Source organism: Papio anubis, chromosome 4, assembly GCF_008728515.1.
Source record: "Papio anubis isolate 15944 chromosome 4, Panubis1.0, whole genome shotgun sequence".
Classification (NCBI taxonomy): Eukaryota; Metazoa; Chordata; class Mammalia; order Primates; family Cercopithecidae; genus Papio; species Papio anubis.
In genome coordinates this window covers 9,837,910-9,863,070 of record NC_044979.1, presented here as the reverse complement: position 1 = coordinate 9,863,070, position 25,161 = coordinate 9,837,910, and the positions used below count along the sequence as shown (strand labels likewise).

The following is a 25,161-nucleotide window of genomic DNA, read 5'->3' as shown; positions in this document are numbered from 1 at the left end:
TGAGGTAGGAGAATCGCTTGAACCCAGGAGGTGGAGGTTGCAGTAAGTCAACATCATGCCACTGCACTCCAGCCTGAGAGACAGAGTGAGACTCCATTTCAAAAAAAAAAATTTTTTTTTAAAGAATGTTAGCTCTCAGGGTTCAGAATCATTTTGCCTGGCTGACAGGATACAAGCTAACAAGAAACTAACAGACATAAACAAACAAGGTAACAGACACAAATTATCAGGGCTGAAGTTTTCCTTTTCTGTTAAAAAACAACAACAGATCTGACCAAGTACCAGATAAGAGAATCCCACACAGTAAAAATGCAAATACTTGTGCAGCTTCACAGAAGGCTGTCATTGTCCCGGAAGTCTGTTCTCACTGGGTGGAACCCAGGGCCCAGGGCTCAGTTCGGGGTCCCATATTTTAAAAAAGATGTCAACAAAGGAGAGCTGCCCAGGACAAGGTGAGCAAGATGGTGACACACACTTCCTCCAGGTGAGTGATTCTTGACTTTGCAAAAATGCTCTCAACTAACAGTTGGGTGGTTCCTCAAAAAGTTAAATACAGAACTACCATACAACCCCAAATTTCCACTCCTAAGTATATACCCCAAAGAGCAGAAAACATGTCCACACACAAGTCTGAGCACAATGTTCACAGCAGCACTATTCACAATGGCCAAAATGTGGAGACAACCCGAGTGTCCGCTGAAGCAAGAATGGATAAACGATGGTGGTATGCATGTATAATGGACTGTTCTCCATCCACAAAAAGGAAGCGCGTTCTGACACATCCTACATGGGGAAGCCTTGAAAGTATTATTCTAAGTGAAAGAAGCCAGACATAAAAGGTCACATATTGTAGGATTCCATTTATATGAAATGTTCAGAAGAGACAAATCCATAGAGACAGAATGAAGATTGGTCAGGGGCTGGAGGGCGTGACTGTTTATTTGGATACAGGATTTCCTTTGGGGCTATTAATGTTTTGGAACTAGTTTTGCACAACAGTGAGAATGTACTAAACACCCCTGAACTGTACCCTTAAAAATGGTTAATTTTATGTTATGTGAATTCCACCCCAGTTTTGTGTTTTTCTTTGTTTTTGAGACGGAGTCTTGCTCTGTCACCCAGGATGGAGTGCAGTGGCGCAATCTCGGCTCACTGCAACCTCTGCCTCCTGGGTTCAAGTGATTCTCCTGCCTCAGTCACCTGAGTAGCTGTGACTACAGGAATATGCCACTACGCCCAGCTAATTTTTTTTTTTTTTAGTAGAGATGGGGTTTCACCATGTTGATTAGGCTGGTCTCGAACTCCTGACCTCAAATGATCCATCTGCCTCAGCCTCCCAAAGTGCTGGGATTACAGGCGTGAGCTACTATGCCCAGCCCTCACCCCAGTTTTTTAAAATGCTTTCAACTAATAGTATCCCATTTGATCTGGTCCTGTTGACAGTCTTGTGAAGTGAGTAGGACTGGTGATATTTTTTCTAGTTTTCTGGTTGAGAAAAATGAGGCTGGGAGGTTTGCCCAGTTAGTAAGCTAAGTGATGGCAGACGGGGTTTCAAGGAGTCTCTGATTCCAGGACAAGTGTGGTCTCCGCCATTCCCCTCTGCATTCCTTTTACCCCACTCCACTAGTGCAACACCTCTCCGGGCACAGGGTGGGGTGGGGGGGCGGTCCCACAGCCCCTGTGGTCCGCCCTGCAGAGGAGCCTGAAGGGGCTTTGGGGCCATCTGTGAGGTTCATGCTGCCTTGACCCCTGGATTTGCTCTCCTGGTGAACTGCAGCAGGCACGCAGTGCGGAACATGGGGCTGCTTCCTCCCAGGCCAGGGCCAGGGCCAGATCCACTGGCTGAGCCAGGTAGGACGCGCTGCAGAGGCTGAGGCTGGTGTGGGTGACGTGGAGTTGCTTCTGAATGTTACCTTCAATAGACAATGGAGGTAATGTTGAAAATCTTGGCCGGGTGCGGTGGCTCACGCCTGTAACCCCAACACTTTGGGAGGCTAAGGCAGGCAGATCACCTGAGGTCAGTAGTTCGAGACCAGCCTGGCCAACATGGCAAACTCCCATCTCTACTAAAAATACAAAAATTACCTGGGCGTGGTGGCTCGCACCTTGGCATCATGGGGCTGTGCCAGTGAGGCTCCCGGGGCACCCACAGAAAGGTGGTCTCACTCGTAGGTTGTGGGGCACAGGACTGGCACCACTCTGACTCTCCCAGGTGTGAGCTGCTCTTTGCCTCCTCGTCTGTTACTGCCTTGGATCAGAGGGAAATAAACAGCGGACAAAAACAAAAACCTGGGGAAATGACATTTAAAACTGTCCAAATACCAAACCTGGAAGGAAGTCACGGCTTTTCCTTCTGCCCCATGTGAACGTCCACCTGGAGAGTGAGCTGGAAATCGAGTGTCTCCCTGCTTGAGACCCTCCAGCCTTTATTTTTTATTTTTTATTTTTATTTAAGTGCTGACAGTAATCCAGCCTTTAACTTGTGAAAATAAAACTAACAATAGGCCTGGTGCAGTGGCTCATGCCTGTAATCCCAGCACTTTGGGAGGCCAAGGCGGGTGAATCACTTGAGGCCAGGGGTTCGAGACCAGCCTAGCCAACATGGCAAAACCCCATCTCTACTAAAAATACAAAAATTAGCCAGGCGTAGTGGCTCATGCCTGTAGTCCCAGCTACTTGGGAGGCTGAGGCAGGAGAATCACTTGAACCCAGGAGGCAGAGGTTGCAGTGAGCGAACAGCGAGCCACTGCACTGCAGTCTGGGCGGCAGATGGAGACTGTCTCAAAAATAAATAAATAAAACTAAGTAACAATAAAAAACAAAACAAAAAGTGTCCCAGAGCTTCCAGGGTCCCATGGGGGAGCTGGGGTCTCTCTGACCTTCACACCCAGCTGGAAAGGGCCTGGGGTCTGGGTGGCCCCCTACAGCCGGGGCTTCACCAGGCTTGTGCCGAAACTATGCCCTGTGCAGTCAGACCTGTGGTGCTGGTCCCTGCTTGATCTGCTTTTCCTGGTCCAGGTCACTACACACGCTGGAGTGGTCTTCAAAGTGAAAATGGGCGCACTTGGGTGCTTCCTGCTCAGGCCCTCGAGATTGCAGCTCTCGGCCCCTGTGGGTCATGTAACTGACACCCCTTAGCACAGCCAGGCTTGGGGCACTGAGTCTCGCATCAGCACCCAAGAGATGCTGAAGCCCATGGCCCCTCCCTCCCTGACGACCTTGGTTGATGGCTTGGCTACTTTCCTTTCAATCCCTGAAAACACAAAGGGTGTGCCCACATGCCCTTCCCCACTGTCCCCCCAGGGTGCTGCCATCTGCCATTCTGCAGGTTGCTGGGTGTGGGGATGGGCATTTTCAGACCTCAGGGTGACTCCCAGGTGTTCCCCTGGTTATAGAAACGACTTTGTCTCAGGCGGCACTAAGTCACAAGTAACTGAAACTATAAAAACGTCCATCCTCAGCCTTCTCTGGAATTTGAATGGCCTTGGCCTGGCCTGACCACCTCCTTTTCATGGCTTCAGCGTCTGGGTTTTCCCTTACAGATTTCATCCTTTTCGAAAGGAGACTGCCTCCTCTGTCCCTGTCTCTGTCTTCCTTACAAGTAGAGCTCTTAGGGTCAGAGAGAAGGTCCAGCTGGGTCCCCTTTGGCAGGGTCAAGGGACATTCCCCTCACCCCCGGCCTGGTCCTGGGCCAGCCACCTTGCCTCAGTTAGGAAAGTTTTCTAAATAGCCTTTCTGAAGATCCAATTCTTTACCTGAACTCTTATGGGACAAGTGTGTACTGCAAACAGCTCCTCTGGAGAGCAGCACAGGCCCCCGCTTTAGCTGGTTTCGTTTTCACAAAGAGGAGGGGATCTGGAAAGAGGGGCTGAGGAGGTAGAGCTACTGTGGCCTGTGATCAGAGTAGAAGGATTGTTTCCGGGCCACATGACTAGGGGCAGGAGCCTGGCAGCCACAAGGTCACAGCATTTAGGCACCTGGGCTGGTAGCAGCAAAGGGAACAGGTAGAGTCTACGCCTTGTTGTAACTCAGCAGAGAGCCTTCAACTCTCAAGGCATCGAAATGGAACATACTTGGCAAGCATTCAACCCTGTGCAGTTTGGGTTTTTAAGATAGTTTTATTATTAGAAACTGGGGTCTTGCTATGTTGCCCATGCTGGACTCAAACTCCTGGGCTCGCTGGGATTACAGGCATAAGCCACTGCACCTGACCTCTCATGCAGTTTTGAATACTTGGAAGTATCCTGGCCAGCTCTGTGGCTTTGGGCAAGGCCATCTCTTCTCCAATTCTGTTTCCTTAAAAGGAGGGAGTTTGGCCAGGTGTGGTGGCTCATGCCTTTAATCCCAGCACTTTGGGAGGCCAAGGTGGGTGGATCACTTGAGGCCAGGAGTTCAAGACCAACCTGGCCAACAGGGCAAAACCCTATCTCTACTAAAAATACAAAAATTAGCTGGGCGTGGTGGCAGGTGCCTGCAGTCCCAGCTACTCTGGAGGCTGAGGCACGAGAATTGCTTGAGCCAGAGGTTGCAGTGAGCTGAGATTGTGCCACTGCACTCCAGTCTAGGAGACAAGAGTGAGATTCTGTCTCAAATAAAAAAATAAAATAAAATAAAAAAGAGGAAGTTTGAAGTGTCAAGGCTTTGTAAGGAAGAGCAGCTTCCGATGGGCTTGAGCCTAACCAGCCCTGCCACCAGAGGACCGTTGCTGCTTCCAGGACCCAAATTAGTCTTGGGGTCACCAAAAGGCAGTGATTAAAAAGTGGCCACTGGCTGGGCGTGGTGGCTCACACCTGTAATCCCAGCACTTTGGAAGGCCAAAATGGGTGGATTACCTGAGGTTAGGAGTTCGAGACCAGCCTGGCCAACATGGCAAAATCCTGTCTCTACTAAATATACAAAGATTAGCTGGGCATGATGGTGGGCACTGTAATCCCAGCTACTCAGGAGGCTGAGGCAGTAGAATCGTTTGAACCTGGGAGGCAGAGGTTGCAGTGAGCCAAGATCACACCACTGTACTCCAGCCTGGGTGACAGAGTGAGACTTCATCTTAAAAAAAAAAAAAAAAAAATGGCCACCAAGCACGAGGTGTAGCAGGTCTCTATGGTCTCTATGGGGCATGCTACTAAGAGGTCAGAGAATGGGGAGGCTTCTGAGCAGGACAGCTCCTCCAGGCACTGTGTCAAGGCGACCATGGCATGAGCACTGAACCCTGGGCAAGGGACCATTCTTGTGTTCCAGTGCGGTTGAAGCATTTATGCCATGCACTCAGTAATGCAGCCAAACCACCCTGACTGCAGCCTCAACTGCAGCTCCAGACTGGAATCTCCAGCCTTTCTAAGGGAACTACTCCATTTTTAAACCTTTGTTACAATCGGGGCATCCTGTGTGCTGGTTTGTTTCTTGGGGTTATAATACCACGAGGGGAAAAAAGGGGGATGTTGACTTAGATCAGACGTTTCTAACTAAATGCAGCCCTGAAGGGCCTTTCTTTGGCCTATCCAGTGTTGGTAAGACCGTTTGAATTAGATTTGACACTTAAAAATTGGGTGATTTCACATAAAAATGTCTGGCTTTTCTTGAAAAACCAGAAGAGTAACAGGAGGCTCAGAATCCCACCAGCAACAAGTGCCTGGGGCCAAGCAGCAGCACCCACTTCAGGCAGGACAGAGGATCTCAAGTGCATCCTGGTCGCCACCACTCCCCATCACCCCGTGCCGCACTTAACCTTGCCTGCCAGGTCCCTCGAACACTGGAGTTTTCAACCTCTGGCCTCCAGCGAACCCAACTGTCCATGAGTTCCAAGTAGGAGACTTTTGTAGCAGATTGGGGAGGGAGGATTCAAAGGCATGTTTTCTTTTTTTTTTTTTTTGAGACGGAGTCTCACTGTGTCTCCCAGGCTGGAGTGCAGTGGCGCGATCTCGGCTCACTGCAAGCTCCGCCCCCCGGGTTCACGCCATTCTCTCGCCTCAGCCTCCCAAGTAGCTGGGACTACAGGCGCCCGCTACCACGCCTGGCTCGTTTTTTGTATTTTTAGTAGAGACGGGGTTTCACCATGTTAGCCAGGATAGTCTCGATCTCCTGACCTTGTGATCCACCCGCCTCGGCCTCCCAAAGTGCTGGGATTACAGGCTTGAGCCACCGCGCCCGGCCCAAAGGCATGTTTTCAATCCAACCTGACCTGAGCCTATACTTGCTGTCAATCGATGAGAAAAGCCAGAAAGAGCAGACACACGGGAATGGGAATGGTGGCTCACATTTGTAATCTCAGCACTTTGGGAGGCCAAGGCAGGCGGATCACTTGAGCCCAGGTGTTTGAGACCAGTCTGGGCAACACAGTGAGATCTCCTCTCTACAAAAAACCTACAAAAATTTAGCCGGGTGTGGTAGTGCACGCCTGTAGTCCCAGCTTACTTGGGAGGCTGAAGTGGGAGGATTACCTGAGCCTGGAAAGCCTGCAGTGAGCCGTGACTGTGCCACTGCACTCCAGCCAGGGGGACGGAGTGAGACCCTGTCTCAAAAAATTAAAAAATAAATAAATAAATAAATAAACTCCTTTCCCACTTCTTCTCCTCCAAGCTGCTTTCTAAAAAAACCCCTTCTGGCTCACGCCTGTAACCCCAGCACTTTGGGAGGCCGAGGCAGGCGGATCATTTGAGGTCAGGAGTTCGAGACCAGCCTGGCCAACATAGTGAAACCCCCTCTCTACTAAAAATACAAAAAAAATTGGTCAGGCGTGGTGGTACATGCCTATAATCCCAGCTACTCTGAGGTACGAGAATTGCTTTAATCTGGGAAAACGAAGTTGCAGTGACCCGAGATCATGCCACTGCACTCCAGCCTGGATGAGAGTGAGACTCTGTCTTTAAAAAAACTTCTCAGCTTTTACTTTTGAACTAGAGGTCCTTTGTCCTCCTCCCTTTTCCACAGTCTCTCTGTAATCTAAGATGGGGCCATGTTGAATTCAAGAGCTGTGCTCATCTTGCCTTGTGCTGAGCCGAGTGGAAAGAGTGTGGAGCAAGTGGTGTGGCTGAGGGGAGGCTCTGACTTAGGCAAGAGAGCCCCTTCCCTGTCTGGCCCCTTAAGCCTGGGCTTCCCAAGAATCTACAGTTCTCCATTTACTCATTCAAAAGATGTTCAGTTACTGTTACTATGCGCTGGTCCTGGGCAGCCTCCCAGTTCTACCTCTATTTTTTTTTTTTTTTTTGAGATGCAGCCTCACTCTATCACCCAGGCTAGAGTGCAGTGGGTCAATCTCGGCTCACTGCAGCCTCTGCCTCCCAGGTTCCAGTGATTCTCCTGCCTCAGCCTCCTGGGTAGCTGAGATTACAGGTGCCCGTCACCTCACCTGGCTAACTTTTGTATTTTTAATAGAGACAGGGTTTCACCATGTTAGCCAGGCTGCTCTCGAACTACCAACCTGAGGTGATCCGCCTACCTCAGCCCCCCAAAGTGCTGGGATTAAAGGCATGAACCACCACACCTAGTCCCACCTCTCACTTTTGCTTCCCAAGCCTTCTGCAAGATTTAAAAATACTAAGTACTAAAAACTAGGCTGAATACTGAATAAATATTAAATACAGTCATGTCACTTAACAGGAACATGTACTGAGAAATGCATTGTGAGGCGACTCTGGCATTGTGTGAACATCAGAACGCACTTCCACAGACTCTGATGGTACAGCCCGCTGCACACCCTGGCTATACGGTAGTGTGTCACTCCTAGGCTACAAACCTGTACAGCATGCTCCTGCGCTATTGTAAGCATTTGTGTATCTATGCATAGAAAATGTACAATAAGAATATGGTATAAAAGATTAAAACAGCATGCCTGTAAAGAGTACTTTCTATGAATGGAGCTTGTAAGACTGGAAGTTGTTCTGGGTGAGTCAGTGAGTGGTGAGTGAAATGTGAAGGCCTGGGACTTTACCGTCCACTACTGTAGACTTTATAAACACCGCAAGCTTAGGCCACACTAAATTTATTTTTAAAACATGGTAGCGGCCAGGTGCAGTGGTTCACGCCTGTAATCCCAGCACTTTGGGAGGCTGAAGTGGGAGGATCACCTGAGGTCAGGAGTTCAAGACCAGCTTGGCCAATTTGGTGAAACTCCGTCTCTAATAAAAACAAAAATTAGCCGGGCATAGTGGCACGCACCTGTAGTCCCAGCTACTCAGGAGGCTGAGGCAGAATAATTGCTTGAACCTGGGAGGCGGAAGTTGCAGTGAGCTGAGAATGTACCACTGCACTGCAGCCTAGGCGACAGAGGGAGACTCCGTCTCAAAGAAAAATAAATACATAAATTAAATAAAATATGGTAATTTTGCTATGACATTATGAAGGCTACAACATCACTAAGTGCAAGAAATTTTTCAGTTCCACTACAATTTTATGGGACCACTGTCATAAATGTGGTCCCTCATTGAAGAAATGTCATTCTCAGTGCATGAGTGTAACTCTTTAGTTCATTATAGTAGGAATCAAAGAATCAGTCATGTCCACTTGGGTTCAATCCCTTTGCTGCACCTGGTAGGGTCTGAGGTTGTGCACCTGGTGGCCTGGAGGGTCAGATTTGTCCGTGGGGCTCCTGGAGCCCTTCCTAGCTCACAGCCCTCACCCTAGGGCTGGCCCACCTTCACAGGGGATGCCTTGGTCCTTCCAAGGGCAGGTGTGTGCTCAGAAGACAGAGTCAGCTGATGAGACTTAGTGCTAGGAGAGCTGGTCAGTCAGGAGCTCGTGGATCCGTGGGATGTGTAGTCAGAGTCAGGGGCCTTGAAGTTAAAGGTCCTATCCATCTCCTGGAGGGAGGCCCAGCCTGCCAGGGCTACAGGCTCTGAGAGCTTCTTCACCCAAGAACCCCACGGAAGTTTTGTTTGAGCTCCATTATTTCCCAAGCCAAAATAACTCAGATTCTACTTTAGTAGAGCGCATATTAACCTCCTTGAGAAGGCTTCAACACGTTCCAGGAGCTGCTGGTGCTGTGAAGGACACCCGTTTTGAGTTCTGTTCCGGCTTCCCAGTTTACCCACCCTGTGGCTCTGGGGGAAATTCTTTAATATCTGACCTCTGCTTCCTTTTCTATGAGGCAGAGGTGATACGACCTAGGCAGGCAAGACCTGTCCTGCCTCCATTACATGGTCAAAAAAAAAAAAAAAAGGTGGGGTGGGGTAGGATAAGCACATTTAAAAATGCAGCAACATTTTGTTTTAGGTGGGTGATGAGTAAAGGGTGTGTTATCCAAGTCTCTTTTGCATATGCTGAAATTTCGTAAGTGACAAAACCCTTCATTCAGAAACCTGGGTGTCTTCTCAGGTCCACTCACCCACTCTCAGCATCTGATCAGTCTCAGAGCCCCAGAGATCCTGCCCCCTTATCCCTGAGACCCACTGGCCACCCATGCCGGAGCCTGCCCTCGCTCCCTTGCTCCTGAGCGGGAGGTGCCACAGCAGTGAGAGTGGCCTGTGCTCACATCCCGGCTCTGTTTGCTACTCAGCTCCACAACCCCCTCCTTTCTAGCTGTAAAACGACCACAAGAACCTACCTCACAAGTCACTTAAATGACACAATCTGGCAATGCTCAACACAGGTTCTGGCTTTTGCTCAAGGTGAGATAAATGTTAACTATTACTTGTTCCCGATCTCAATCTCACCACATCACCTCCCTGCTTAAAACTATCAACGGTTCCCTGTAAACTAAGATAAAGCTCAAGCTCCTGAATGCAGGCCCCCCCACCTGGCCCTGCCTCTCCTAACCTCAGCAACCCAGCCTCCTTGCACAGCACTCCGCGCCGCCTCCTCCTCCTCCCAGCTCCAGGTATGCACCAGGGACAGTGTCCCCTCTTGGGTTCCCATGGCCCCGTACATACCTTCATCGTGGCACCGATCATGCTGGGCTGTCATCAACCTACTTGCCGTCTCCTTTCTGAGGTCCCTCACAGGTCCAGGGTAAATTCCTTCCGAGGTCCCGCCTTTTGCAGGCAATATAGAGGGAATTGACTCAGTTAAGACACTCTTGGGCTACCTGACTTCCAGGCTGTATTTCCAAAGAGAAAACATTTTGATTTCTGCCTCAGGGCCTTTGCACATGCTGGCCCCAAGCCTGGAACATTTACTCCTGGTATTTCCCAGACTTCAATATGCCTGACCCTCCTGGCATCTTCTTAAACACAGAGTAATTCAGTAGGACCGGGGCCCAGCCTAAGACTCTGCATTTCTGACAAACATGCCAGTGATACCAAAGCTGCAGGTCCCTGGACACTCCTATACTTTGCCCAGCTCAAGCCAACTCCTCCTGAGGGTCTTGGCTTAGATGTCCCTTCAGAGCAGGGCTTCCCCGACACCTACACAGAAGGAAGGCCACACTGCTGCTCCTCCCCAGAGAGGGGCTGTCTTTCTCAGGGCCCTTTGAACCCACGGGAGCCCTACCAGGACAGGAACCCCTTTGTTCTCACGGTACAGCGCTGAATGAATGGGACTTCTGCCTCAGGAAACAGCCTTACCCGCTGCCCTACCCCGGGTCACTACTCCAAGCTTTTTGCCAGTGTTGAGGGAAGGGCCTTGAAGAGCGAGCCCATCCCAGGACTGAGGGCCACCTGTTCTCCTGATACGAGGGAGGTCACGGGGGAGGGGTGGGGGGGTCTGTGTGCAGAGACTCCTCACCACACAGAGAACTCTGAGGACTTGCAGAGCATGGCGCATCCACAACTCCCAGCCTGCCCTGGCCAGGCTTAACTTTACAGCAGATAATTGAGTAAGTTCACCAAGGCTGCCCCTTCCTGGGAGACCCAACGCTTCCTGCCCCTGCCAACCTCAGCAGCACACACTCGTCATTGCTGCAAAAGCTGCCATCAGCACAAGGATTTTCACCCTTGCCACTTTTCAGTTAAAATTAGGAGCAGCTGAGTGACAGGGGAGGCGTGGGGTGAGGACGGTGATGGCTCATCTCGAACAAGCCCCCGCGATGAAATGAAGCTGAGGTCTCACTCAAATGCCCTGGAACCCTTATGGCACAGAACCACCTCTACACAAGGGTCAGTCCAGAGGAGCACCCACCCCAGCAGAAGTGCTCAGGGGAGACCTCTGAAGCCCCTCAGCCTAGGTCAGGACGATCCAGACCCACCTGTGTCCGGCACGATGGGGGGGCTACCTGCCAGGCCTCTGCACAGCTTTAGCTACACCCCGCTCGTGCCCCACCCCGAGGCTCCCAGCACAGACCAGATGACCAGATGTTTTCTTACGTGGTTCTTAATGTTCATTTTTAATCATGTTTTATTCCAATGCGACAGACTACTCTATCCTTTCCACCACCCCACAGTATCTGCGTTTGGGTCTGGGGTCCTTTCTGCTCCGGCACTGGGGCTCTCAAGAGGTGAGGCTGCCACATGGGGGGCCTCTCCCTGGAGCTGAGCCCACCCTGGGGGACCCTGGACTATGCCCCTTTGCCCCCCGCCCTTGGTTTGCAGGGAGGCCGCCTGGCGATGCCCAGCCTGAAACGGCACCCCTGGCAGGGTCGCTCAGTGGCAGCTCTCACTTTGTGCCGAAACAGGAAGCAATCAGAAACACATACCAGAAGTCCAATCTCCTACACGGACCATTTCTCAGACAACGAAAAAGCAAAGAGCAAAATCAACATGATTTGACAAAGGAATTTTAAACCTTAAATTAAAAAAGAAAACATTTTCACACAGAATTATCTGCTTTGAGAAATAAAGAATTAGAAGGTGTAAAAAAAAATTTCAAACCCCAAATAATGATAAAAATAGATGTATCCTCTATAAAAATCTGGACTAAACTATTCAGTCATTCATGGTTATTCAGTATTCAGAGCATGAGGTGAAATACCAAAGTATAAAAAATAAAAAAAAAAAAAAAAGGAATCCGACATACTGCTGTTTGTTGCCAGCCTCGGCGTGGGCACTCTGACCACGGGCCACGCAGGGCCTCTGCTTCCTCCCACCCTCCACAGACCTCAGGCCTTCAAAGCTCTTCCTTGGTCCTGCTCAGTTTTGTGGCATGTTCTTCTATAAACTTGCTCAAATGCTCCAGATCTCTGTCTCCACCCTCAAATTTAACTGGGTTCTTTTTGTCCCCACTGGGGGCAAAGTAGATGGTGGGGAAGCCCTCCACCTTATAGCGGTCGCTGGGGATGTCGTTGGCAGTGGCATCCATCTTGGCAATGACCAGGCCCTTCTGGCCTTTGTACTTCTTGGCCAGGCTGCTGTACACGGGCTCCAGCTGCTTGCAATGCCCGCACCATGGCGCGTAGAACTCGATGAGGACGTCCTTCTTGGGGTCCATCACAATGGAGTCGAAAGTCTTTCCCACAACAACCTTGACGGGTCCCTTGTTGTTCTTGGGCACTGGCTGGGATTTGATGACTGGCTTCAGTTTTCCTGACAAGGAAAGCAAGGCGGGGAGGGGGCATCAGTGCTGAAAAGGCCAAAGATTCTGGGGGCTCTCTCTGGACCATGAAGTGAGGCTGGTGTGGCCACCAGAGGGGCCAGTCACATAGCAAGAGCCTCGTCTCCAAATGCCCCATCCCCCAATGGGCAGTTTATTTCTCTGGCGAGCCACTACGTTCTACTCTCTACTCCTCTACTCTCTCTGTCCCTGCAAAGGCCAGAGAGGCTGCAGGTGGCTCCAGCCCAGGCCTAATGGGCCACTGGGTCCTGTCGGGAGACCATCACAAGAGTCGCTGCCCAGGCAGAGGGTTCCTGTGAGCACTGCTGCTGAGGGCCCAGGAGCCATGGTGGAGAAGTGCCAGGACAACCCACAGACATCGGACCAGCATGGTCTGCCCACAACGTGGCTGGCGCTGGGGACCTGGGGCCATGTGCTTAGCCAAGATCAATAGGCTCTATTTAAAGCCACACAGCAAGGTGGCTCAGGGTGAAGAGGCTCCGAGTCAGGCTCTGAAGCCACAAGGGGTGTTCAGCGCACCCAGACTTTGCCTTGTGTGGGCTCCATGTTCAGATGCCCCCTCTGCACACCCCAGCCTTAGTCTGGAATTTTAGCACATTGGCGCCGAAAATGTGGTAAGGCTGCTGAGTGATGCTAGATAAGCCCTGAGATGGACCCCAAATCTTGCTTTTGCTTTCAAAGTAAACACTGGGAGAACTGCCGAGAAGAAAATAATCATACTTGCAAATGTTCCTTCTTCTAAGCTGTTCTGGTGCCTTGGAGTTTGGGGTCATAGTCGACCTTTCTCTGGACGAGAAGTCAGAGGGTCCCTCGGGGGTGAGAGGGGGCTGCTGGCTGACTTAGGGGGGTGTCATGCCCGTGGCCAGAGCATCAGACGCCCCACGACCTGTCTGCATTCTGTATGAGGAGCATAGCAGCTGATGGGAGACCCCAGCCCCAGCCACAGGCTCACCTTTTTTGAAAGCAGTGACAAACTCGCGGAGGGTGTCGGAGTCAAACTCCTCCGGCTCCATGGCGAACTTCTTCCCGCTCTCGTCCAGGATGGCGGCATTGACATCCTCCCCGCTCTCGCTGAGCCCCAGGTCCTTCACCTCCCCAGCATAGTCCTCCTCGTCCGCAATGGCAAAGGTGTACTCAGGGAAGTCCTTGGCCACCTCTAGGACTTTGCTCCGCCAAAACTGAGTTGCTGAAAGGGACCAAGGGCCGTAAGCCAGGCGGCCAACACAGATCAAGTCCCAGCTCAGACTCTGAGGTCAGGCTTCAGGTCCCGTCACTAATATTCTGACATTGCTCAAGCTCTGGATTTACCTCAATTGGAGGGAAACACATTTCTGGAAGAGCCCCACTTGTAACGGGGGGGCCACGGCTGTAAGCCCAACAGGCCCGTAAGACCTGTGCCCAGGTGGCACGGCCACGCCTGCCTGAGTCAGGGGCTGGTCTAGTCCCAGCTCTGCGCCTCTGAACTCCTCCAAGTCTCAGCTACCTCAACTCTAAGAGGGTTCTTGACTTGAATCTAAGCTCCCATCTGGCTTAAAAGGGAAGCCATCACTTAAAAAATACTCCTGAGCCACCAACGTGCAAGGGCCCCAGGCTGGGATTTCTAAGTGAGCCATGTACATACAGCCACACCTCCCTCAATACTCCATCTTGCCTGAAAGAATGAGTCCCCCCCATCCCCCAGCCCCGCAGTCCTCACCAGCTCTGTAATCAAAGCTGAAGTCCACACTGTAATAGACAACCACCAGGGGGCGCCTGGTGTAGCGCTTAGCCTCGTTTGACGCCTTGCGGTGGCCAACCAGGGGCAGGGCGTACTTCAGCACGAAGTCCTTGATGGCCGAGTCCTGGGTGGAGCCCTGATTCAAAGAGGGAACAGGTGAGAGGGCCCACCATCTCTCCGCCATTGTTCTTGAGTACAATGTTTGAGTGACTTTGGGGGAATGGAAACTTTGAAGGGATGAGTCTCAGGAGGCAAAACACCAGGAGGCTTGACCCCACTCAAGCGCAGCCCAGTCACTCCCTACTGTCTTTTGGGGGTCCCTTCCCTCCACTGAACGGTAGGTGGCTTCTTAGGAAAAGGCAAACACACACCTTAGCCCTTTCCTTGGGGGTGTTGGCTCACTAACCCCAAAAAGAGACCACTCAAGGCAGGCCTGGCTCTTGGTGGACAGGAAGGGTTATCACAGACTGGGCTGTGTGGAACCTTCCACCTTCAGCTTGTGCGATCTTCATGCAGGGTGTCCTGAGGGCTCACACTTCACAAGGACTTGAGTCCCTCACAGACATCGCCCTCCAGGGGTGGGCAAAGCAAGGTCAGCTACCCGCCAGAGGCTGTACAGCCAGCAAGTGGTGGGTGGACCTGTGAGCCCAAGGGCTCCCGTGGGGATGGGGCACTCAGGGAGGGGGCCTTGTGTGGCATTGAAGGGCAGGAGGGCCCTGCTGTGAGAAGGGAGCACAAGGCACCCAGGGAGGAGGCGGCAGAGACCGAGGCAGGGCACGAGGCACAAAGAGGGTCTGGCGTGACAACACTGGAGGGTGGGATATGCTGAAAAGGTGGGCAAGGAGGGCCTGGGAGGCCATGCTAAAGCACAGATAATCCGACTATCTCCCAAGTGGCAGGAGGCTGTGGAGTCTTTAACCATGACACTGCGCTGCATGCACTTCACTCAGCAGGGAAATGCCAGAGGAACTGGGAGCAGCAGCAACGTGCCCAACAGACAAGACCGCACAGATCTTGAAGTGTCTATTGAAAGTCACAGACCCCTTTCCTGGAACATGCACTCACACACAGAGCTGTGTCTGATTCTCAGGATCCATGGCCCCACAAGCTCATCAGGACCCCTCTTTCGGCCCCAGATCTTATCTCTGGATGGAAGGAAGTGAAGCTGGGGGGAGGGATCACAGATGCCACGGTGAGTCCAGGGAAGAGGAGCTGTCCTGAGCTTCAAGTTGGCAGAGAAACAGATGGGATGGACACACAGACCTTGAGAAGGAGCGACAGGACTAAAGACTGAGGAAGGAGACAGAGGACGTGGGGACCAGAAAGATTCAGGGTGGTTCTCTCCAAGGTACTGCCATGTTCTGGTGCAGGCCCCTGGGATTCCTGTCCTGTCATGCCCCCTTCTCCAGGTCCCTTGAGAGCCCACAGCCCAAACAGCCAGAGTCCTGACACTATAGGCCAGTAGGACCTGGAAAGGCCCCTGTACCACAATCTCAGCTCTGCTTCCCACCAAGAGCTATGAGGTCCAAGGTGGGGGACAGAGTTCACTTCTCTGCATCCCAATCTCTCTTAAACAAAAGCTTCAAACTCAACATCTAGGATCCTTCCAAATCTGAGATCTACTCACTGAAGTGCAGGGCCCCTTCTAAAGCACTCAGAAGGCTGAACTGGCCCCAGGTTCCCCTTGGGCTGGGAACTCCCACTGCCCCTCTAGGGTTAAGAGTGTCACACTCTAGGAGGATGAAGTGCAGGGGTGCAGTAATCGGAAAAAAAAGGCAAAATCCACCCACCAAGCTCAACAGCTCCCTCTGGTGAACAGAAAGGGCTGCTGTCCCTTTGTAGCCCCCAGCCCGAGCAGCCCCAAAAGACACGACTTGGCCTCAACGGAGAACCACCTGCTGGCCCAGGCCAAACCCTCAGTGGAACAGGCGCTGGAGGGAGACTGGTGATTGACTGCCAGGAGGGACGAAGGGTGGCAGCAACTGTTCTGGCAAAACCAAGTGCAGTTCTGCCAGGCCCCAGGACCTGCCAGGTGTGCGGGAGCCCCAGCCCTGTCCCTCCGGCAGACGCAGACCACAGGCCGCCTGCAGAAAACCTGTGGGGTGGGGAGAAGGGGCTGGAAAAGGAGTTCCAGACACTGCAGACGAGAACGAAACCTCCACATTTGAAACCTCAGAGGTGGCTCCAAGCAGAGTTCTCACGCCTGCTGGGTGCCCGGGGCTGGCATGGTAGAGGGGTCTGCTTACCTGGACGTCCATCACGTGGCTCCGGGGCTCATACTTGGACTGGAATTTCTCAGGCTGCATTACAACCAACTGCCCCTGGGAGACTTTCAAGAACTTTGCAATTTCTGTGCTGAAAGCGTGGTGAAATTTGTAATCTTCTCTCAGGTTGTTAGCTGAAACGTTAACAGAGTAAGATGTAATTCTGAAAATTGCCTAAATGTCTGAGTTTTAATTCGTTACCCACCTCAGCCAAAGCAAATGTTCTGAAAATAACCACTGTAGGCTGGGCGTGGTGGCTCACGCCTGTAATCCCAGCACACTTTGGGAGGCCCAGGCAGGTGGACCACTTGAGGTTAGCAGTTCAAGACCAGCCTGGCCAACATGGTGAAACCCTGTCTCTACTAAAAATACAAACATTAGCCAGGTGTGGTGATGTAAGCCTGTAGTCCCAACTACTTGGGAGGCTGAGGCACAAGAATTGCTTGAACTGGGGAGGTGAGGCAGAGGTTGTAGTGAGCTGAGATCACGCCACTGTACTTTAGCCTGGGCGACAGAGTGAGACCGTCTCCAAAAAAAAAAAAAAAAAAAAAAAAGAAAGAAAGAAAAAGAAAAAAGAAAGGAAAAAAAAAATCACCACCAAAAATTGTGTGGATTCCTATAACTTGAACACTTGAAAGGTTTGTGTTTTTTTTGTTTTTTTTGTTTTTTTTTGAGACGGAGTCTCGCTCTGTAGCCCAGGCTGGAGTGCAGTGGCCGGATCTCAGCTCACTGCAAGTTCCGCCTCCGGGAGCCGACAAAGATTCTCCTGCCTCAGCTCTGAGTAGCTGGGACTACAAGCGCCACCGCTCGGGTTAGTTTTTGTATTTTTAGTAGAGACGGGTTTCACCTCAGGTTCGCCAGGATGGTCTCGGATCTCCTGACTGATCCGCCGCCTGCCTTCCCCAGTGTTGGGATTACAGGCTTGAGCCACCGCTACCGGCCGAAAAGGTTTACTTTTAAAAACTCCGGCAGGTATAATGTCTAAAACCCTTATTAGCACGATGGCTCACGCCTGTAATCTCTGTAGCATCCTTTGTGAGGTTGAGGCAGGAGGATCAAGCTTAAGCCCAGGGAGTTAGTTCATTTATTGAGTTTATCTGAGTATTTGGTCTGTTTCAGTCAGTTTCCAGGCTGGAGTGAAGTGGTGACAGTTCACCCAATCTCCATCTCCCCCAGGTCTCATTGGTTCCTGCCTCAGGACGAGTAGCTGGGACTATCATATGCCACCATGCCTGGTTGTTACATACTTAGTATAGACAGGGCTCGGCTATGTTGGGTTAGGGTGCTGGCTGGAACTCCTGACCTCAACTGATCCACCTGTCTTGGCCTCCCAAACTGCTGGGATTACAGGCATGAGCCACCGTGCTCGGCCAAGCCTAAGAGTTTAAGACCAGTCTGGGCAACATGGTGAGACCCCATCTCTATAAAGATAAAATAACAACAACAGGCCGGGCACAGTGGCTCAAGCCTGTAATCCCAGCACTTTGGGAGGCCGAGACGGGCGGATCACGAGGTCAGGAGATCGAGACCATCCTTGGCTAACATGGTGAAACCCCGTCTCTACTAAAAAATACAAAAAACTAGCCGGGCGAGGTGGCGGGCGCCTGTAGTCCCAGCTACTCGGGAGGCTGAGGCAGGAGAATGGCGTGAACCCAGGAGGCGGAGCTTGCTGTGAGCTGAGATCCGGCCACTGCACTCCAGCCTAGGCAACAGAGCAAGACTCCGTCTCAAAAAAATAAAAAATAAAAACAACAACAACAACAACAACAACAAAAGCCGGTAAAGTTCACTGAAAAACAGCTAATTTGCCAGGAGCTGCTGTTGACTGATGTCTGTAAGCAGCACAGATTCTTTGGCAGGCGGAATGTTCTGGAGCCCACATGAGCAGCACACAGTCCTATATCCCTATGTTGAGTTTTCACATCCAGCACCCTTCATGGAGGTTTAAACCTCCCTTCCTCGAGTTGGTGGGCTGCCTGTTTGTGGGCTGGAGCTCCGAATGAAGTTCTTTGGCTAAAGATACTTTTACTTAAATCTGTGAAAATGCATGATGAAACCCCACGGTCTGAGGGTACCCTTCCACAGAGCTGGGCAAACTTTCTGAGAAGGACTAGAGTGAGTAGTTTCAGCTCTAAGGACCACATGGTCTGTCCCAACTGCTTAACTCTGCTGCTGCAGTGTGAAAGCAGCCGGACAGGGTGTGAACACAGCAGTGTTCCAATGAGATGTCACCTGCAAAGACAGGCCATGGCCAGAATGGGTGTGTGGGCCACAGTGTCAACCCCTACCCTAGATCCTACAAGTAAACGCACCTTCAGTCCCTCCCCATTCTCCTCCCCAAGGCATCCAAACTCATCCTGGGCTGATTTTGAGATTTAAACATTGGGTGTCACCCCACCCTTGAAGGGCTCTTGCTCTAGAGGTTTGTGACTCCCAACTGGGTTATAGGACACACGTGGCTGAGATGGTAAACTATGTTTTTGGGAGGGCAGGGGATGGGAGCAGCCTGGATAAGCTTGTGGCTTTCAGAGTCACATGGACTTAGATAATAGTTTTGTGACCTACTAACTATGTAGCTTTAGGCTTGTTAGTTATTAGCCTTCCCAGCCGCAGGTCCTTCTCTGTAAAACAGGGGCATTAAAATCCACTAAGTAAGGCCACATGGGCTGGGTGCTGTGGTTCATGTCTGTAATCCCAACACTGTGGGAGGCCAAGGCAGGAGGGATCACTTGAGCCCAGGAGTTCCAGACCAGCTGGGCAACATGGCAAAACCTTGTCTCTACGAAAAAAAATTAGCTGGATGTGGTGGCGCTCACCGGTAGTCCCAGCTACTTGGGAGGCTGAGGTGGGAAAATCACCTGAGCCTAGGGAGGTCAAGGCTGCAGTGAGCTGAGATCACACCACTGCAGTCCAGCCTGGGCAATTGGAGACAAACCCTGGTCTCAGAATGAATAAATAAATATCTAGATGGTGTCTGTTCTAAGCCTCTAGGTATCCCAGGGATTTGTTGTCAGTTGGCTTCAGGCAGACACAGACCTGCATCAAGAACTTCACTTCCTGCCCACCCCAGGACCACAGACCCTTTCATCCCACAGCCGCCCCTCACTGCTCCAGCCCTGCCAACCTGTCTGTAGAACATCTGATGTCCCTGGGGCTACTCTCTCTCTCATAAGCGGGCAGACACAGCAGGCCCAGTGACTCTTGCCCCATCTGCAGCCCTAACCCTGCCCAAGCCAAATCACAGACGCTGATGCCTAGGAATGTGGTGCCAGGCCCGCCTGGGACCCACTGCACCGGAACCTGCATTTTAACAAATTCCCTGGGGATGTGAGTGCACATCAATGCATACAACTTACAGTCAAGACTTGGGGCTAGGGACTCCCCTGCTGCTCATAACCCTGGGTGGGTTGGGGTTTCCTTCTGGAAGTTTCTTCCTGACTAGTTAGGCGTGAATAACAAGGCCACCTAATTAACAGACGAAGGGAACTGAGCTCTACTGGTTTTATACATTAATCTGCATTTGACGTATGCACAATTGTTATTGTGCAGCACAGAATTAGCACTGAGTAGCAAGCTGTGCGTTTGAAAGATTATAATTGGTTAGCACTTAGCCAAGCTGGTTTTGGTGGAGGGGGAGAGGGTGGCACTCAGAAGACACTGATGAGGATGGTAAGGACCCTGAGTATACCTGTCCCCAGGCATCAGGAGCCAGACCAAGGCAGATGATGGATTTGAGGATGGTTCTACCCCCGCAGAACACTATTGCTGACAGCTGTTCATAGGCATTTCACTCCTCAGGCTAGCAAGACAAGCATTTATTATGCACTTAGCATTATCAGGCACGTTGCTAAGCACTTCATCTACATTACCTCAATTTAATAACCTCTCAGAAAAGACCACCACCTTGGGCAAGAGACCACCAGGCTAAGCCCGTGGTCACAGTGATAATAACTGGAAGAGCCAGGCCTTGAAAGCTGGTTTGATTCCGAGTCTGGCACTTTATGGCCCAAAGACCTTCCCTCCAGCAGAAGGGCTCGGGCTCTGGAAGGCAGACATGGAGCTGGGACCGGTCTGACTGTGCCCCTCCCCTGCACCGAGGCCAGGAGGGCCACAGGGCACCCATCTCCAACCCCAAAATGGAAAGCTTATTCCCAGAGATGGCTCATCAAACCACCCCCTAACGGATGTCCCAGGAGCTTTCTGAAAAATCAGGCCAACCGCAGACCACCCAGGGCACACACATTTTGTTCAGCCCAAAGGGCCACAACTCACCAGCATCCTGGTACTGCTGGTAGGCTGGGTCACTCTCTCCCTTAAAGACCCCGATGATGATGACATCGTCTCCATCCTTCAGGAACTCCTGGACCTGCTTCAGGGTCAGAATCTCCTTGGAGGGAGGCCCGGACTGCTCGATCATGTAGTCAACGATTCCTGGGAGCAGGGCACACACCTGAGCAGGGGCCCTCAGAACTGCCCACCTCCTATGGCCCGTGCCTGCCAGCTCCCAGCACCTTCAAGGGCAGCCTCCTGTTAGGGAGTTTCCCTTCCCCACTGTGGTGGGAGAGAAGAGAGTGGCCATACCGTATTTTTCTCGTGGGCCGTTGTAGTCAAAAGGCCTTCCTTTGCGGAAAATTTTCAGGGTGGGATAGCCAGAGACATCAAACCTCTTGGCCAGGTCTGTTTCGGCGGTGGCATCGACCTTTGCCAGCGGAATTGGAGGAGAACGCTTGTTGAGCTCCTTGGCGGCCTTCTCATACTCAGGGGCAAGTTTCTTGCAGTGTCCACACCTGCCAAGAGGAAACTGGTTTGTCAGGGGCTCATTCTAGTGTGGACTCACTTTCTAGCTAAATGAGCTGCAGAAACCCCTCCTGTGCTCCCTAGTAATGCGGCCACACCCAGTAAGCCTCCAAATGCCTCCTAGACCCTCGGGCCCCTCAGGCGCTATGGACAGACAGACACAAACTTCATCCCATGGTATTCACACACTGGGGGTGGGGCATGCGTACACACACGCACAGGACACACTCAGACAGGATGTTAGTAACTGCGGCACAGGGGAAAACATGGGAAAGGCCAAGAGAAACACTGTCCTGAGGAAGAGGACTTTCTTGGCTGGGGAGTTGGGGGCCAGCAAAGATGTAAGTCACAGATGGCTTCAGAGAAGGAGTAGCAGTGGAGCTGGGATCCAAGGGACAGCGAGGAATTAGCCAGGAGTCCACGGAGGTGGGGCGGAGAGAGGGTCGGCAGGTCCAGGTAACAGGAACAGAGGCATGGAGAACAAAGAGCGTCACAAACTCTCACTGACACAGACCACCCACGGAGGAGATGAGCGAGAGTCCCCTGGAGTCAGTATTGCGTCACCTAGCCCATTGCCCACAAGAACTGGCCAGGCACAGAGGCTCACTCCTGTAATTCCAGCACTTTGGGAGGCCGAGGCGGGCGGATCACCTGAAGTCAGGAGTTCGAGACCAGCCTGGCCAACATGGCAAAACCCCATCGCTACTAAAAATATAGAAATTAGCCGGGCGTGGTGGTGGACACCTGTAATCCCAGCTACTCAGGAGGCTGAGATAGGAGTATCACTTGAACCCAGGAGGCGGAGGTTGCAGTGAGCCAAGATCGCACTACTGCACTCCAGCCTGAGCAACAGGGCAAGACTCCGTCTCAAAAAAGAACCAATATCCCACACCTGGCTGGGGCCTGGCACTCAGGAGGCTCTCAGTCCTGAGTTAAGATAAAACATTATCCTATCAAAGTCCTTAGGACACCCAAATGAATTAAAGGGTGCATTCTGCAACTTCAAAACCATTTGTTGGCCGGCACAGTGGCTCACTCCTGTAATCCCAGTGCTTCCGGAAGATGAGGCGCGAGGGCTGCTTGAGGCCAGGAGTTCAAGACCAGCTGGGGCAACATAGCGAGACCTCATCTCTAAAAATATTTTGTATATTAGCCAGGCGTGGTGGCACGCACCTGTGGTCCCAGCTACTAGGGAGGCTAAGGCAGGACAACTGAGTCCAGGAGTTCAAGGCTGTAGTGAACTATGATGGCGCCACTGTACTCCAGCTCAGGTGACAAAGCAAGGCCTTATCCCAAAAGAAACCTCAGAAAACTAAACAAAAAAACAAACAACCTCCCGCCACAAACACAAAAACACATCAAAAGACCAAAAAACTGTTTGTGAATAAGTGGATAATTATCTTCTGAGGCATCATCAACCAGATCAGGGAAATCGCACTACACTCGCTAAGTGTGAGCTGTGCAGCAGTCGGCTCAACCTGGCTCCTGAGCGAGCCACAAAGCAACCCGCAAGTTAGACGGGTAGCTGCCACTCTCCCTCTTACACCTCCCACCCATCAGGTCGGTCAGGGCCTCATGTGTAGCAAAACAAGGGTCTGTCTCTCCAGCATCGCAGGGGGGTTAGGAGGGTGCCCCACGTGTCCCAGACGCTTCCCTCCTTCTCTCGCAGATCGTTTCCTTCTCTAACCACCCACCTAACTTCACTTTTCATCTGCACATCCAACAACTCCCAGGTTTCTGCTGCAGAATCCGTGGCCTCGGGTTTGGGCTTATCCAGGCATTGCCCGGAACAAGGGTGTCCTGGTCCCAAACCTGAGCCCACTGTGCAGAAGGTGTGACCTGCCCCCCTGCCTGTGCATCAGCCATGGCCTCCACCTGCTGGTTCTAGGCCCAAAAGCTTCCTCTGCTTACTGACTCTCCAGGACTCACTACAGAACACACCCATCTGAGGCAGTTCTTGCTGGCCTGATGGTCAGACATACCAGCACTGCTCAAGAATCAGAATCACAGCTGACCCACCACAAAATCATCAAGACAGACGGTACCCTGGGCCGTCTCCTGGGAAGGCAAATGGTCTCTCCTGGAGCTAGGCTCCCCTCTGCCTTGAGAGCCGTCTTTCTTCTGCTCTGCTCTGTATTGACTGCTCCCGGCTTATCCATGCACCTGGTTGTGCGTCCCTCCTCTCCCCTCCCCGCGGAGCAGCCACCTCAGTTCCCCAAGCTGGGCAGCTCAGACCAGCCACTGTACTTGCTCCCACTCCAACCACCTTTCTTTCTGCTATCTTCTTTCCTTTGGGCTCCTTCTCCCACCCAAGAATGGACTACTTGGCAGCTCCTTCCACATCCACTCCCAACAGCTCCTTTATATCCATGCTTCTTCCAGAACACCTGGACCTCAACCCTGGCCTACAACTCGTGCCCACCTTGCTCCTCTGCTGTTCCTGTCTCATGGGCAGGGGCCTGCCGTCTGCGCCTGCCACCCCGCACCTAGTGCACAGCACGGTACCGAATATGGGAAGGGCCTGACACCACCTTACCATGGAGCATAAAACTCCACCAGAATGATATCTGCATCATTCACAACTTCATCAAAGTTCTCTTTGGTCAACACAAGCGTGACTTCTGGTGGAGGCGTCCAGTCAGGCTGGGAGACTTCTCTGACCTTGGCAACAATTTCTGAAAGAAACCAAGTAAGACTGAGCACACAAGGCCCAAACTGGCAGGCACTTCACCTCCCTCCAGAAGATGGGGAAGAAAGCAAGCGTCGGGGCCCACAAGAACGGGAGGTGTCTGATTTCCTGAAACCTGGCTGCATCTCTGCAGTTTTGGGGATACAGCCAAGAGTCAGAAGGTTCGCTGTTTCCCAACAATTGTCCATTGCATTTCCACAGCCTGCAGACTTCTCCAGATGAGGCCTAAGACTTACTGATGATTGAGACTTCCTTTACCATCATGCTATGGTACTAACTTCATGCAAACTTTTAATTATATATGCCTATGGATATCATTTTGGGGCATCTCATTCACATCTAACGTTACTATATTACATACATCATAAGATGTATGCAAAAAAAAAAAAAAAAAAAGGAAAAATTTACAAGAGGAGCTCCCATTGCTCAAGATGCAGTGGCATTACCTGAGAAAGCTTTTAATAAATGCCCATCTGTAAGCTTCATTCCCCAGAAATGGATTCCAGGGCTGGAGTGGAACAATAAATTCGTACCAAAATGTGCCAAGCAGTTCTTAGGACGAGTGGTTGCAATCTGTCACTCTTTTTCCCTACTGTAGAATCTACCAAGGAGCCAAATTCAGAACCACTCCTGCAAAGCTGCAGTCTTCAAACTGAAACGTGCACAAGCACCTCCTCTGTGCATTCACAGCATGAAGCGTCTGTCCCCTGCCCCTCAGCCCACACCCAGGGGTCCTGAGGCACTTAACACGTAGGAGGCCTGTTTATGAAAACATAGCATACGCTGCTCTAAAGTTTCCAAACGGCCATGTCTCTCTCGCAGTCAGATGTTGGCCACAGACCCCCAAACACGTATGCCTGTTTATTTTGCAACAATAGAAGTACTCGACTTTCAGGCCAGGAGTGGTGGCTTGCCTGTAATCCCAGAACTTTGGGAGGCCGAGGTGGGTGGATCATGGGTGGTCAGGAGTTCAAGACCAGCCTGGCCGACATGGTGAAACCCTGTCTCTACTAAAAATACAAAAATTAGCCTTGTGTGGTGGCACGTGCTTGTAACCCCAGCTACTCAGGAGGCTGAGGCAGGAGAACCCACTCGAACCCTGGAGGTGGAGGCTGCAGTGAGCCAAGATTGCACCACTCCACACTTCAGCCTGGGGGACAAAAGAAGACTCCATCTTAAAAAAAAAAAAAGTACTCAACTTTCAACTTGTTTTAGATTAAGTTCCTATGTAGTGATATGGTTAAGACATATTTGTTAAATAAAAACATGAAGATACA

The 25,161-nt window shown here is 51.5% G+C and overlaps 1 protein-coding gene across 2 annotated transcripts in view; it reads right to left on the bottom strand.

Annotated features, from left to right (window-relative positions):
* Window positions 1-11,225: 11,225 nt before the first annotated feature.
* Window positions 11,226-25,161, bottom strand: part of PDIA4 (protein disulfide isomerase family A member 4) — a 28,078-nt gene continuing 14,142 nt past the window's right edge. The window contains exons 4-10 of one of the 2 annotated variants that reach the window (XM_031665050.1): window positions 23,732-23,870; window positions 21,063-21,199; window positions 20,671-20,829; window positions 16,381-16,532; window positions 14,114-14,270; window positions 13,370-13,603; window positions 11,226-12,389 (exon numbers count right to left, since the gene is read on the bottom strand). In XM_031665050.1, the coding sequence (XP_031520910.1) occupies window positions 11,974-12,389; window positions 13,370-13,603; window positions 14,114-14,270; window positions 16,381-16,532; window positions 20,671-20,829; window positions 21,063-21,199; window positions 23,732-23,870 (1,394 nt within the window). In that variant the 3' untranslated portion in view covers window positions 11,226-11,973. Of the gene's footprint in view, window positions 12,390-13,369; window positions 13,604-14,113; window positions 14,271-16,380; window positions 16,533-20,670; window positions 20,830-20,979; window positions 21,200-23,731; window positions 23,871-25,161 lie in introns of both variants that reach the window. The other variant, XM_031665049.1, reaches the window with a different exon arrangement.